General features: G+C 42.3%; 1 protein-coding gene across 2 annotated transcripts; it reads right to left on the bottom strand.

Moving 5' to 3' along the window:
* Positions 1–657: 657 nt before the first annotated feature.
* ZNF330 (zinc finger protein 330) lies at positions 658–11,086 on the bottom strand. Of its 2 annotated transcripts, XM_058803168.1 has the most exons (10): positions 11,066–11,086; positions 8,222–8,348; positions 7,941–7,960; positions 7,745–7,815; positions 7,191–7,270; positions 5,764–5,890; positions 4,921–5,025; positions 2,880–2,926; positions 1,686–1,803; positions 658–1,351 (listed from the first exon to the last, which is right to left on the bottom strand). In XM_058803168.1, the coding sequence occupies exons 2-10, from the start codon at positions 8,339–8,341 to the stop codon at positions 1,074–1,076; spliced, it is 966 nt and encodes a 321-aa protein (XP_058659151.1). In that variant the 5' UTR covers positions 8,342–8,348; positions 11,066–11,086; the 3' UTR covers positions 658–1,073. The 2 variants fall into 2 exon arrangements, with proteins under 2 accessions (XP_058659151.1, XP_058659150.1); XM_058803167.1 differs by lacking the exon at positions 11,066–11,086 and having other exon boundaries at positions 8,222–8,474.
* Between the last annotated feature and the right edge of the window lie 787 nt (positions 11,087–11,873).

The raw sequence follows: 11,873 nt of genomic DNA, 5'->3' as shown, positions 1-11,873 counted from the left end.
AAGCTGAAGCAACACTTTAGGTTGGCTGCCCTTGTATCATGATCTGTCTGCTGTAAAACATTCCCCTACAGAGGGAAAATAAATGCCATCACTTAGATCTGTAGATGGGCAATCAACATGTTCACTTTCCAATCAGAACACTGCAAACACTTCTGCAGGTGTCACCATCTCAGCTCAGAGTGCCTTGAACTGGCAGCCTTGCACAGAACAGGATTTGCACCCAGCATTTTGAACCCCCCATGGTTTCTCACCTTCTCAATTCACATACAGAGTTGTTTCCTATCTAATTGTTTTTTTATCATATGCAAGGAAAAGAGTTGAAAGCTAGATACAGAAGAAACCAGTCTTCTTTTCATCTAATGGCAAACTGCCTTACAGATTTTTGTGGCAGAGAGGATACCAATATTTTACTTCCATAAAAGTTTTCATTATCTGGGGTGCTCTTATAGTGACTACATAGAGCCCCACCAATTAATATCTAATAATAAAAATACTGAAAAGGTGATGTGCAAATACACAAAGAACTACCTTGATCTGCCATACTGACATAAACAAGGAAGTAATTTCAGTGTCAATTTACACTTTGTACACAACCTGCTTTCCAGCTATTCAAGGGAGATCAATAATTATGACAGTTCATTAGGTAATGCAGTTGACTTTTATTGTGCAGACCAAAAAAAAATGCAGTCACCAACCCACCACTGCATAAAATCAGTTAATAAAATTATTGTAAAAAATAGCTTAGTTTCTGATGGGCAAATGGAAGCAACAGCTACAGCTTTCCCACATTCCTGTGTTGATAGGAGGAAATGGTATTGAACCATTATACTCAGTAACTCAAGGACAAAACCATTCTGTTGTTTAGGGGGATAAAAATATCTTGATTTTCTCCCCCCAATCCCCAACCTAACATCAGTTCATCTACAGGAAAAGTGTCCTTTGGAGTTACTGCAGAAGTCCCACATTCTTTGCTCTCTAACTCTGATACCTAAGTACCTGATAGAGCTATCCTACTAGCATGTACACAATTCAGTGAAGCATTGCTTGGCTCCTCCAAAGCCAGCACACTAAGCCTAATCTTCTGATTCCTCATAATGTGCATAGCCACTAGCATAGGTCCTTCCTAAATTCAAATTGCTGAATACATCCGTGGCCTCAGAATCTGAATCCTTCCCTCGCTCATCATTGTCATCTTCATCATCATCCTCTGCTTCATACTCATCATATTCATCCTCACGGTCACCTGCCTCCCCAGCCTTGCTGGAGGAAAGGTTTTTCCAGTAGGCATCATAACCAGAAGCTCCATCTGCATCTTCTCCTCCAGTCTGTCGGCCAAATTTCAATGAACGTGCTGCAGGCAAAGAAAAATCATCATGCTCCCACTAATCCAACATTTCATTTCTTTTTTTCACTACCTGAAGAGTAGTTTAAATGGCAATTATTTTTCATTTATCCACAACTAAAATCTCAAACCAGACAAAAGCTTTCATTTTCTTGGAATGAATGAATTGTTGAGAATGAGACTGCTCAGTTCCAGAACTCAGAAACACAAAGTTTTGCTCAAAACAAATGAAGCAAAACTGTGCAAAACAATTGAACATAGCCAGACGCTACTCAGTGCTCCTAGGTAGAAATGAATCACTGATGGCACTTGTATGGCTTGTTAGCTAGAGAAACTGGCTTACTTGACATGCTCAGATCCTTTGTCTGCTGAGTTTCATGGCCACACTTAGGGCAAGGAGGCTTTTTCCCCTTTTCCTGCTTGAAAACCTTACTTCGCACGTGATCGTCACAAAAACAAGCCTGTGTGGTGAAGGGAGAGTACAAAGGCCAAATGTTTTAATCACAGAAGCACATTCTTCAACAACAAGCAAGCCAAAATGTGTCCAGCAGCAGCAGGGTTTTCTGGCTGGCATTACAATTTAATGAGGTCTCTCTGCAGTGTACATGGGGTCTGTGCACAGAGGAAGCACTCTGTGTTCAGTGTGGTTCAAGGGTTTCTGGGGAAGAGGCTGAACACAAGTGCCAATAACCATGCAGAGATAGTGACATAATCCAGGGCTGGATTGCAGGGCTGCCCACAAGGAGCCTGGCAAGCTTGGGTTTGTGCTGACAAGCTTAAATAAACACAATGAGATGTATGCCAGAACAAAACTATGCAGGAGCCTGGAGGAAAGACTTAGAGATGGGAAGTTCACAGGCTGAGCACCAGGGTGCAGTGAAAATACCTGGAAAAAGGAACTGTTTGGAACAGGCCACCAATGCCATGGGAGAGTGCAGGGAAAACATATGGAAGGTAAGAAGAGCAAGAGCAGGCAATGAACCAGCACCTGGAGAAATGTGGACAATGCTGATGGTGCAGAAGGTGGAACTCTTTATACAAAATTACTTCTGAGTGTGTAAAAATGTAAGCCCAATGCCAACAAATCAGCCTGTTCATATGGATAACTGGATTAGCTGTGGGGATTACTCCTTTGGATGCAGCGGTTTCTAGTCAGATAATCACCTGACTGTTTAAAAGAACAACTTTCCTAATGGCTGCAGTTCCACACTGGATCAAAGCATTTTCCAAAGCCTTGGATTCTGTTCACCACCAAGGCTTTATTTTGTTGTCTTGGTTGTTTTTTAAAGCCCCAACACGTTGCAGGCCCAACTCAAAGAGAGCTGGGCGAAGAACACCTCACTCTGCCTTGTGGCTAACAGGCAAGCACAGGTATAAGACCTTCTGTACCCCACAGGTTTGACCCCAGGCTACAGGAACTAATACAAAAGTATGAATTTCCTTTTAATCATGGAGAGGAAGATGTGGCAAGGCCTGATACCAGCCTTGGAGGCCAAGGAGAATAAGCCTAAAATCAGCTCCTAACAAGTGTCTTTACCTTGCAACGCAGGCAGGAATGCTGCCCCAGCCTGTTACAGGAGACACCTGTTGGAGAAAAGCAGAATGACAAATTCAGTGCTAGGAAACTGCAGACCTGTCATGTTTTTAAAACCTTGTAAAAGTACGCAGTACCATAATTGAGGCATTTATTTTTAATTCCCTGACACATCTCTACTCTGGCAATGTGAATCAGTCATTTTACCCCACAGCACCATTTTACTACATTTTCTTAACTCTTAACCTCACTTTGACACAAAAAGTGAAATTTCAAGAAGGGAGAAGCATTTAACTATTTCTTGAGCTTCTAAACTTTTAAAACCTGAGGTTTCAGAACCAATTTAATTAGAGGTCTCATCTTGCTTTTCCTTTTCTCACAGCATTCATATGAAGGAGTGTTAGAGATATAAGAACACTTTAAGCTTGCCAACTTCCAAACCTAGAGAAGTTGTTAGATTCTGTATTTTCTGTCATATCCTCTGGAAATGTACTTGACTGCACAAACTTCATAAGAGAATCTACCTGTGTTAAAGAACTGGAGCTGGCACACAAGCTGTAAGGAGCAGAATCAGTGGCCAAAATTTAACTTGTCTTGAGCTCCAAATTGTTTTTATTATTCCACTAGAGGGAGTACAGTAAAGGCAAACACTCAGGAATTGGCAGGAACACGAAGCCTGGTCAATAGTTACTCCTCAAGAAACAGTAACACATTCCAGTTTCTGTGCAAGTACTCATTCCTTTCCTCCTTGTTTAACCCCTACAACAGCAGTTTTTCAATCTGAAGTAATAAATATTATGAGTTCTCCACATGAGCAGGACAGACATGGGATTTAGAGCTATGGCATTGTTAAAGATGGAACTGGAAATGCTGATGCTGAATATATATGCATTGTTTTTTGAGTACCTGAGAAAGGTTCAAAAACCTCTCTCAGATAGTGATGGAAAGTAACAGCACCATTTCCACAGCTCAAATGGATTTATACTACAATTGCACAACCACATTTGAAGTTCATGTCTTCTGTAAAAATACAAGTCTTATAATCTTGTTACCTCACTGACAAAAATCTTGTCTCTACGAAGTCTGCTCTGTGCCACAAAACACAGTGAAAACCCTCAAAAAAATTCTCCCTCTATTTAGGGTGTGATACCACATGTGTGAATTGAGAGCTTCCAACAATCACTGAAGAAACATTCTTATGGAACAGCTGTTGCTGCCTCAATATTGCTGTGCAGGAAGAAAATGTATTCTGGCAGAATACATCTAGGGAATTCTGGCAGAATACATCAAGACAAGCTAAGCAAGGCTCAAAAAATAGCTGGCTAGGAACAGAAGTATGGAAGATGAAAAGAAGATAAGAGATGTCTAAAGACACTGATTAAAATATTGAAATCACAAATATTCTGGACCAGGAGAAATCAATTAGGACAAGAGATTAGTCAGTTCAAAGGAAAACAGCATTATGATAAAGATACCTGCAATTTCTACACTAAGAATTGAAAATGTTGCAATAGTCAAGATACATGCATGCAAGTTTTGGGAAGGCAAACAAATGCTTGTATTGCAATAAATCCAATCCTATTTAATGGTGGGTAGGCAAGAAATGCTGCTAGAAAAATTTAGTTATTTCAAATATGCAAAGTCTTGGCTTGTTTTGTTTTATTGTTGTTCTTTTTTTTAACTTCCCTTGAAGACACCTTGTTTCAGCCAGAGATGAGTAATGGGTGAGCAGTGTCAGGCATGGCTATCATGTCCTCTTACAAACAGCAGTTCTGTCCTGTAAGAGCCTGGCAGGAAAACAACTGCCAGGTAAGCTCTGGCATGGAGGAAGGGCCATGAAAGAGAAACAAGTTCCAGTCTGGATAACTGGATACCAAAAGCCAGTACATAGAAAATAGACCCTTCCCTCCAGGGGTGGCAAAATCTACTTGGGAAAGGTGATGGAGAGTATTCTGGAGCACAGAGGAAACAAAGAGTATTCTGAAGCACAGAGGAAACATAATCCCTTTGCTGTGGTGAAAGGGATTATGAATAACTAACTTACATTTAAATGTCTCTGCTTCCAGAACTTGGCAGCTGGCTTGATGTTCAAACTGATCATCTTCACAGAGGAAATCATGGCAAAAAGAGCAGGCGAATATTCTGCCTCCTGAAAGATTTATCAAGGCAAAATAATCAACAATGGACAGAGGCATCAAGTCCTGCTCTGCAAACAATTTAGGACGTAGTTTTGACTGAAGACCAGTTCTCCCTTCTGTGACAAATGCTTCAAGATCCTAAATTAGACACCGCTATCCATTTTTACAATGAAAAATACCTCCTATGCTACAATATAAGACAGTATAACTATAAAGCAAGCATTACTTCTAGTACTTTTCTTCATTTTAATTTGACTGTAGCATAAACTACTTTTTTAAAATCAGATCACACTCTCATCCAGTCTTCTCTGCTCAGCTCTGATACACACTTGAAATAAACATTTTAAAAGATTCAGAAAAGGAGATCAGTATGGTTTCCTAAGCAACTGGAAATCCAAATACCAGTGCTAGTGCAGAAGCACGGAGTAAGAATGGCAGAAACCTGTGTTGGCAATTTGACGCAGTGCTTAATTATGTGAATAATTAAGCTGATAAAACCATCATAATTTAGATTACGTAACCATCCCTGAATTGAGCACCGTATGTTCTTGAGCAGGTAATTTACTTTCCCCACTGTAAAATGACTATTTTTAAAACAGGGAGAATCCTTGCTTTGAACAAACATACAGCAAGGACTAATTTAATGAAGACTAAAAAGGCTATATAAAGAATACAGGTGCACTCACTTAAGCAATGCAAGGAGAGCAGTGTAATGTATATGTTCTTATTTTTAAATGTGAGCAACCTACCATGGTCCCAGACACTTCTTTCACACTCAACGCATTCTGCATCTGCCAGAGGGCACATGCACGCGTGGGTGCTGAGACACTTCCTCCCGTGACACACCCAGGCTTCACAGAAATCACAGATTGCACCCTGCAATCACAGCGAGATACCATCTCAGCACTTCTGCAACACCAACAGAGACTTACCCCATAATCCTCAATGTATCCTGGTATCCCTTCTCTCCATGGGCTCACTTTGGCTGAGTGAGATATTGAACCAAACCTGCTTTCCGAGTGCTCCGACCAAGCTGCTCCACAGTTCATGTTTGTTTGTTATTCATTTCTGCAGGATTACATATGATGCAAAATAATTTGGTTCCCTATCTCAGTCCTGGTTTTTACATTTCTTATCACACACTTGGCACATGGAAAATTGTGTCCTCCAGTTGAAACCTGGGATCCATAAACGATAACAATGTTCTGGCAAAAATGAAATTTCAAAGACCTGAAAAATGCCTTTAGACTCTTAAAGCTGAAATCACTCACTTGGATTTTAAACTCTACTATATTAGAGCTCTGCAGAGAGCAAAGAACAAATAAGTCATTAGAAGTAAGTTAGACTATTTAGCTTTTATTTTGATTAAATTGTAAGATCTCTGCTTCAGCTATCCTTAACTGTAGCATTTAAGAAGCCTCTCAGACCATAGGTAACTGATTACTATGTGCATTACATGCACACAAAGCTAAGAAAACAATGGTGAATCCAAATTTAAGTGGTGATGTGTTCACTCCTGCATCAGTGAGTGCATGGGATAACACCAGCATGTAAAGGCTGGCTGTGTTACTGAGAACAGCTGATGGCCAGCTGCAGGCAGCAACAGGACAGAGGGTTAGATCATTAATCCAGAGGCTGTGACACTCACACCTTGCTTTCCAGAAACTAACTTGTCCTTCTAAGAACAAACCTTCAAAGGCCTGAAGCTCTGATTATCTCTGATTAAGAGCCCAAAAGAGGGGATTTGTTCATTAAAATTGCCCTCCAGTGGAACAGATTCCTCTCTGTGTTACTGACAAGCTCTGCAGTACTAAGACAACAGCAACAAAAGTCTGCAGGTTTCTGCAAAATAATCCTACATTTTAATGAAGGCTGGGAATTGTCTGTGGTGCATGTAAGGTCCAGTGCTCCTCGTGCATGTGCTTAGGGCCTGCCACCAACACAGATCCATTAGCATCCAGGACATGTGCTGGAGTCTGCAGGAGTTGAATCTAAAACTTCAAAATTTGGAGGTTTCAGTATAAGGTAAAAATCTGTTTGTTACAGAAAAGCAAGGAAAAAACCAAATTTGCCATGGTACATGCTATCATCCCACAAATCTGTTTTATCATTTTTCCAGAAGATTTGCACAGAATATTCTCACAGTGCAAAGAGGGCTGTAATTTTGTATACATACCACCATAGCTAGTCCAGTACTGTACACACCAGCATGTTTTATAACACAGTCAGAAGACTTCATCATGCATTTGGTTTTTCCTGTTTAAAATAAAAAGGCAAGCAACCATAAGAAAACTATGTAAAAATAAAATAATAATATATTGATGCTTTAATTGATATTGATCAGAAATTATATAATCCCTTAAAAAAGCAGTATTTATTAGTGCCTTGCTAGCAGTCAGAGCTTTTGTAGTTTTGCTGCTGTTATGAAACAATGCTCCACATGGTCAATCTATGGAAACAGTCAGATTTCTCAAACCTAAAAGGAAGTGAGACAATTGTTTCCAAAGAAGACAAGCCATGATCCAGGCTTGCAAACCTCTGGGGGTTAGAGGCATATATACTGATCAAAGAAGATCAATTCCCAAGGTGGATATTCACAGCAGATTCGCAAGAACCTGCTCCACATCACAGAGGTACTTTAAGATAAAGCTACTGTAACATAGATACTGAGAGTTTAACATCACAAACAGGACTGAGGACAGCTTGTTTTCATTCATCACTTCTACTCACCACATTGTGCACAAATGGGCAATTTCTGAACAGAATTACAGAAGTAACAAAAAGCTCTATTCTTCTGTCGTCTAGGCACATGGAGGTGAAAAAACAAAAATAAAGTATTACGCTTTAAAAGAAAGCATTAAAAATAACTGTAAAATGTCTGAAGCAAATACTAAACTATTGGTTTTAGAAGGGTAAAAATTCTTACCTTTGGCACTTATCGCATTCCTAAAAAGAAAAAATAAAACACTGGTTAATTATTTTCATACTAGGAAAAATATATAAAATTTGCAGACCTCCACAGGGAGTTACAATTAGGATTCAAACATTTTAATCAATATTCTGTCTGGTGCAAAGGTAACCTTAAATAGGAAGGATAGCAGGAAGAATGACATTCTAGTGGCATTAAATGCATTCAAGGTGTTATCACTGGGTTTACACAATCAAAAATTAGGTACTTTAATAAGGAATACTTAAAGGTCACTTTACCATTGAAGCATTGCAAGGGTGTTTGGCCAGGTCTATGTTGGCTCGAGAAGCCCTGATCTGCTTCTCACGCTCCCGACGGTTCTCGGCTTTCTTACGAGCACCCGTCTTCTTTTTAGGCATGTTTACTCTGTGGGGGGAAAAACACATTTTCTGTACTTACATAAAACATGTAAGTACATACATGGACACACATGACACATCCAGCACTAAACCTGGATTAGACAGTTCCTGCATTAACTGTGCTTCATCTCCATTCACCTCCTTGCCTGAAAGTTTCTTCTGAAATGCAGAATAAGGGGACAATCCACAAGGAAGAGCCATGTGATGAACCACAAAGAATCTTGTGATCTAGAAAACTTTGCTAGCCTGAACTTCGTGTTTAACTCTCTTTGAAGGGTTTTGCCTTAAAAAAATGAAACCATTACTATCTGCAGGTTTATTGGTTTGCCTTGCCCGTTTAATAAGCCACTGTAAGGACAGCTGCAGCATCAACAGGCAGTCAATTCTAGCAGCTTCAACTTGGAAGAAAAATTAGTATCTTCATTCAAAAGGTCTTATAAACCAAAGAATCCTAACTTTCCTGAACATAGAAATATATTGTCCTGACCAGATACTAAAATTTGCTTTTGATAGCACACATAAATCAGTTTTCCTGCACTGTTGCATTTTGCACTATGTTTAAATTGTATTAGTGTCATATTTTGTAGTCAAAATTATATTGCTGTGCTGCCTGCTGGCAACTGTCATTTTTCTAGAGTGTGACATTTCTGACACTGGGAGTCAGGCTCCACACTAATTTCCAAACCACTCAAATGCTGATTTAATGACAGAATCTAATGGTTAGTATTTATACCTTGACTTCTTCACATTCCCTCATAATGGAAAGCACCAAAATGACAAACTGTTTTCATGAAAAGCACCGCCCTAGCACCTCCTGAGGACACAGGCTATGGGAAATTTCAGATGGCAGTTTTCGGAAAGTTGCACTGAACTAAGTGACAGCAGAACTGCAATGTCAGGTCCCTTTAGCAAAGCTGTTGAGTGAATCAATGCTTTCAAACACCATGCAATAATAACAACATCCTGTAGATCAATATTCTTATCACTCTTTCCCTCTGAGCTTTCATTTAGGCTGTTTGTTGTCTTTGTCCTGGGATCAAATTTTTAAAGAAATTTACCGTATTTGTAATTTTTGGACTAGAGCTTAGTAATGCTATGATTCCAAAAATTATTACAGCATAAACCCTGTCTGCCTTCAATTCCTTTCAAAGCAGAGTATCACCTTTTGAAATCACTAATTAGTATTCAAATGCCTCTGCAGAGTGTTCTACCTTCACTTTTGGCACACTGTTACCAAATGCTCAGGCAGGAAAGACCCAGTGGATTCTGTCTGCAGCCCACACCCCTGAGGGAGAGAAAAGTGCATCTGAAGGATCTAAAATAAGAGGTTGTAGGTCCATGCCTGGTTCCCCCCTCAGCCCCAGAGGATACAACTGTGCTGCCCTACAGAGCACTGGAGCTCCTGCACGGGAAGCATTCTACACAAAGGCTGTTTCACCATTTGAAGCTTCCTCCTCAGAGTGAAATGCTGTGCCTGGGTCACAGCAGCAGCCGTGGGAGTAAGCATGGCTCTCCTGCTCAATGGCTGATGCTGTGGCACAAGGAGCAGAGCTCAGATATCGGGAGGCTATGCAGGAATGGGGTGAATAGTTCAAAGGATAAAATGCGGTATGTGAGAGTTGGGTTGCCAGCACTGTGTTCCCCCCTGTAAATTTTCACCTCCTGTTACTCTCCTGCTGCATTATTTGCTAAGGCAACCAGGGGCAAAGACTATGGATTTCCCACCACACCTCCAAAGAATGGTGGTTGGGCTGTGAGGTGCATTAACAACGTCCAGCATCCAAGTTCTGGTGAAGTCACGGGTTCTTGTCCTTGGTGAGGTTGCAAAGACACAGCCTGACTGCACCTGAACTGCAGGTTCCTGCATCGTCTGTGCCTTGCCTCATTGTCTGGTGGAACAGTGCCCACCCTGCTGTCACAGACACGGGGAACAGCTGGGATGGGCTGCTCACTGAGGGAAACAGTATTAACAGCACTTCATACTTAAAAGGATCATGAACTGAACGTCCTAATAACGCAAAAATTATTTTCCAGGTACCATGACTTACTCCACCTTTTAAAAGCAAGGTGGCTAAAAGCTGTGGGCCCGCAGCCCCGGTGGCTGCTGTGCTGTCGGTGCCCAGGTGTGCGGGGCTTTCCTCAGGCGCCCCCTGCCCGGCTGCCCCCTCAGGACCGGCCCTGGCACCGCCGGGAGCCGGGCCAGACCCGCTCCGAGGCTGTGGGTGAAGCTGTGGGGGTTGCCCTTGCCGTCGGCACTGCCGGTGCTCAGCTTTAGCGCTTTCCCTCAGCCTCGGTGCTCGGGTGCCCCGACCCTGCCACATCAGCCTTTGGCGCTTTCCCTCAGCCTCGGTGCTCGGCTGCCCCGACCCTGCCGGTGCTCAGCCCTTAGCGCTTTCCCTCATCCTCGGTGCTCGGGTGCCCGACCCTGCCGCATCCCGCTGCCGACCCGGACCGCCGCGCTCCGCGCTCCCCGGCACTGGGTTATGGGGGAGCCGGACACCGCTTCGCTTGCTCGGGCACGGAAGCCGTAAGGGCCCGGAACCGAGACCCTCAGCGCCTCTAGCCCGGCCCCTCTGAGGCACCATCGCCCTTCAGCGCCCCGGGCCTGGGCCTGCCCCTCCATTCCCATTCCCATTCCCATTCCCATTCCCATTCCCATTCCCATTCCCATAGCCGTTCCCATTCCCATTGCCGTTCCCATTCCCGCCCTCGCCCCGCTCCAACCTGGCTCGGCGGCCGCGCGGAAGCCGGAAGCGGCGGTGCGCCGCGGTGCGCTGCCCGCCCGGCCCGCGCCGCCCGGCGGGAACGTTCTGAGCAGCGGCCTGCCCCTCTCCCCTTTCTAACACAACACATATAACGTTCATTTTAATATCCGCGAAAAGCCATTCATATAATACATGCATTTTTTCACAGTGTGTATTTGTGATTGTGATATGTGTGGAGACCAACAATGGGACAGTTGCCAATTCTAATAATAACTGAGGAAAGTAAAGCATGGAAGAAGGCCTTTGAACCTATCTTTTATTGCAATTAACCCTGGTTGATTTAGGAGCATTGGAATTAAAGCGTTAAGGATGTTGCTCTTTGCTTGTAGTTAATCCTTAAAGAGTTCTGCAATAATAACCTTTTGAGGTATGATTTTAGAATATTGCTTGCATCCTTGAAACTATAGCTTTGGAATTATATAAAGGAAATATGCTTGTCTCATGCCTTAACAAAGCAGAGAAAAACAGCTTGAGAAAGGAAGATGAACATCAACTCAAGAATTTATAGTTTCGACCAAGGGAAGCTGGACATCACTGTTATGAGATTTATAGTCTCTGCAATTAAAAGGTGGACACACATCTGGGGAGCTGGACCCCACCAGATGGGATTCGTCTTTCTTCTTTCGGAAACTGGACCGTCACCATCTGGGGATACTCCTTTGAGATACATCCCGAGAAAAACTAAATCAAAATAGTGTATAGAATTGTGATGTAAAAATTGGGAATAGAAATTCTGAGAAAGCTGATGAGTACTCCTATAAATACCT

The sequence above is a fragment of the Ammospiza caudacuta genome, chromosome 4, assembly GCF_027887145.1.
Source record: "Ammospiza caudacuta isolate bAmmCau1 chromosome 4, bAmmCau1.pri, whole genome shotgun sequence".
Classification (NCBI taxonomy): Eukaryota; Metazoa; Chordata; class Aves; order Passeriformes; family Passerellidae; genus Ammospiza; species Ammospiza caudacuta.
This window is presented reverse-complemented; position numbering and strand designations above follow the sequence as displayed.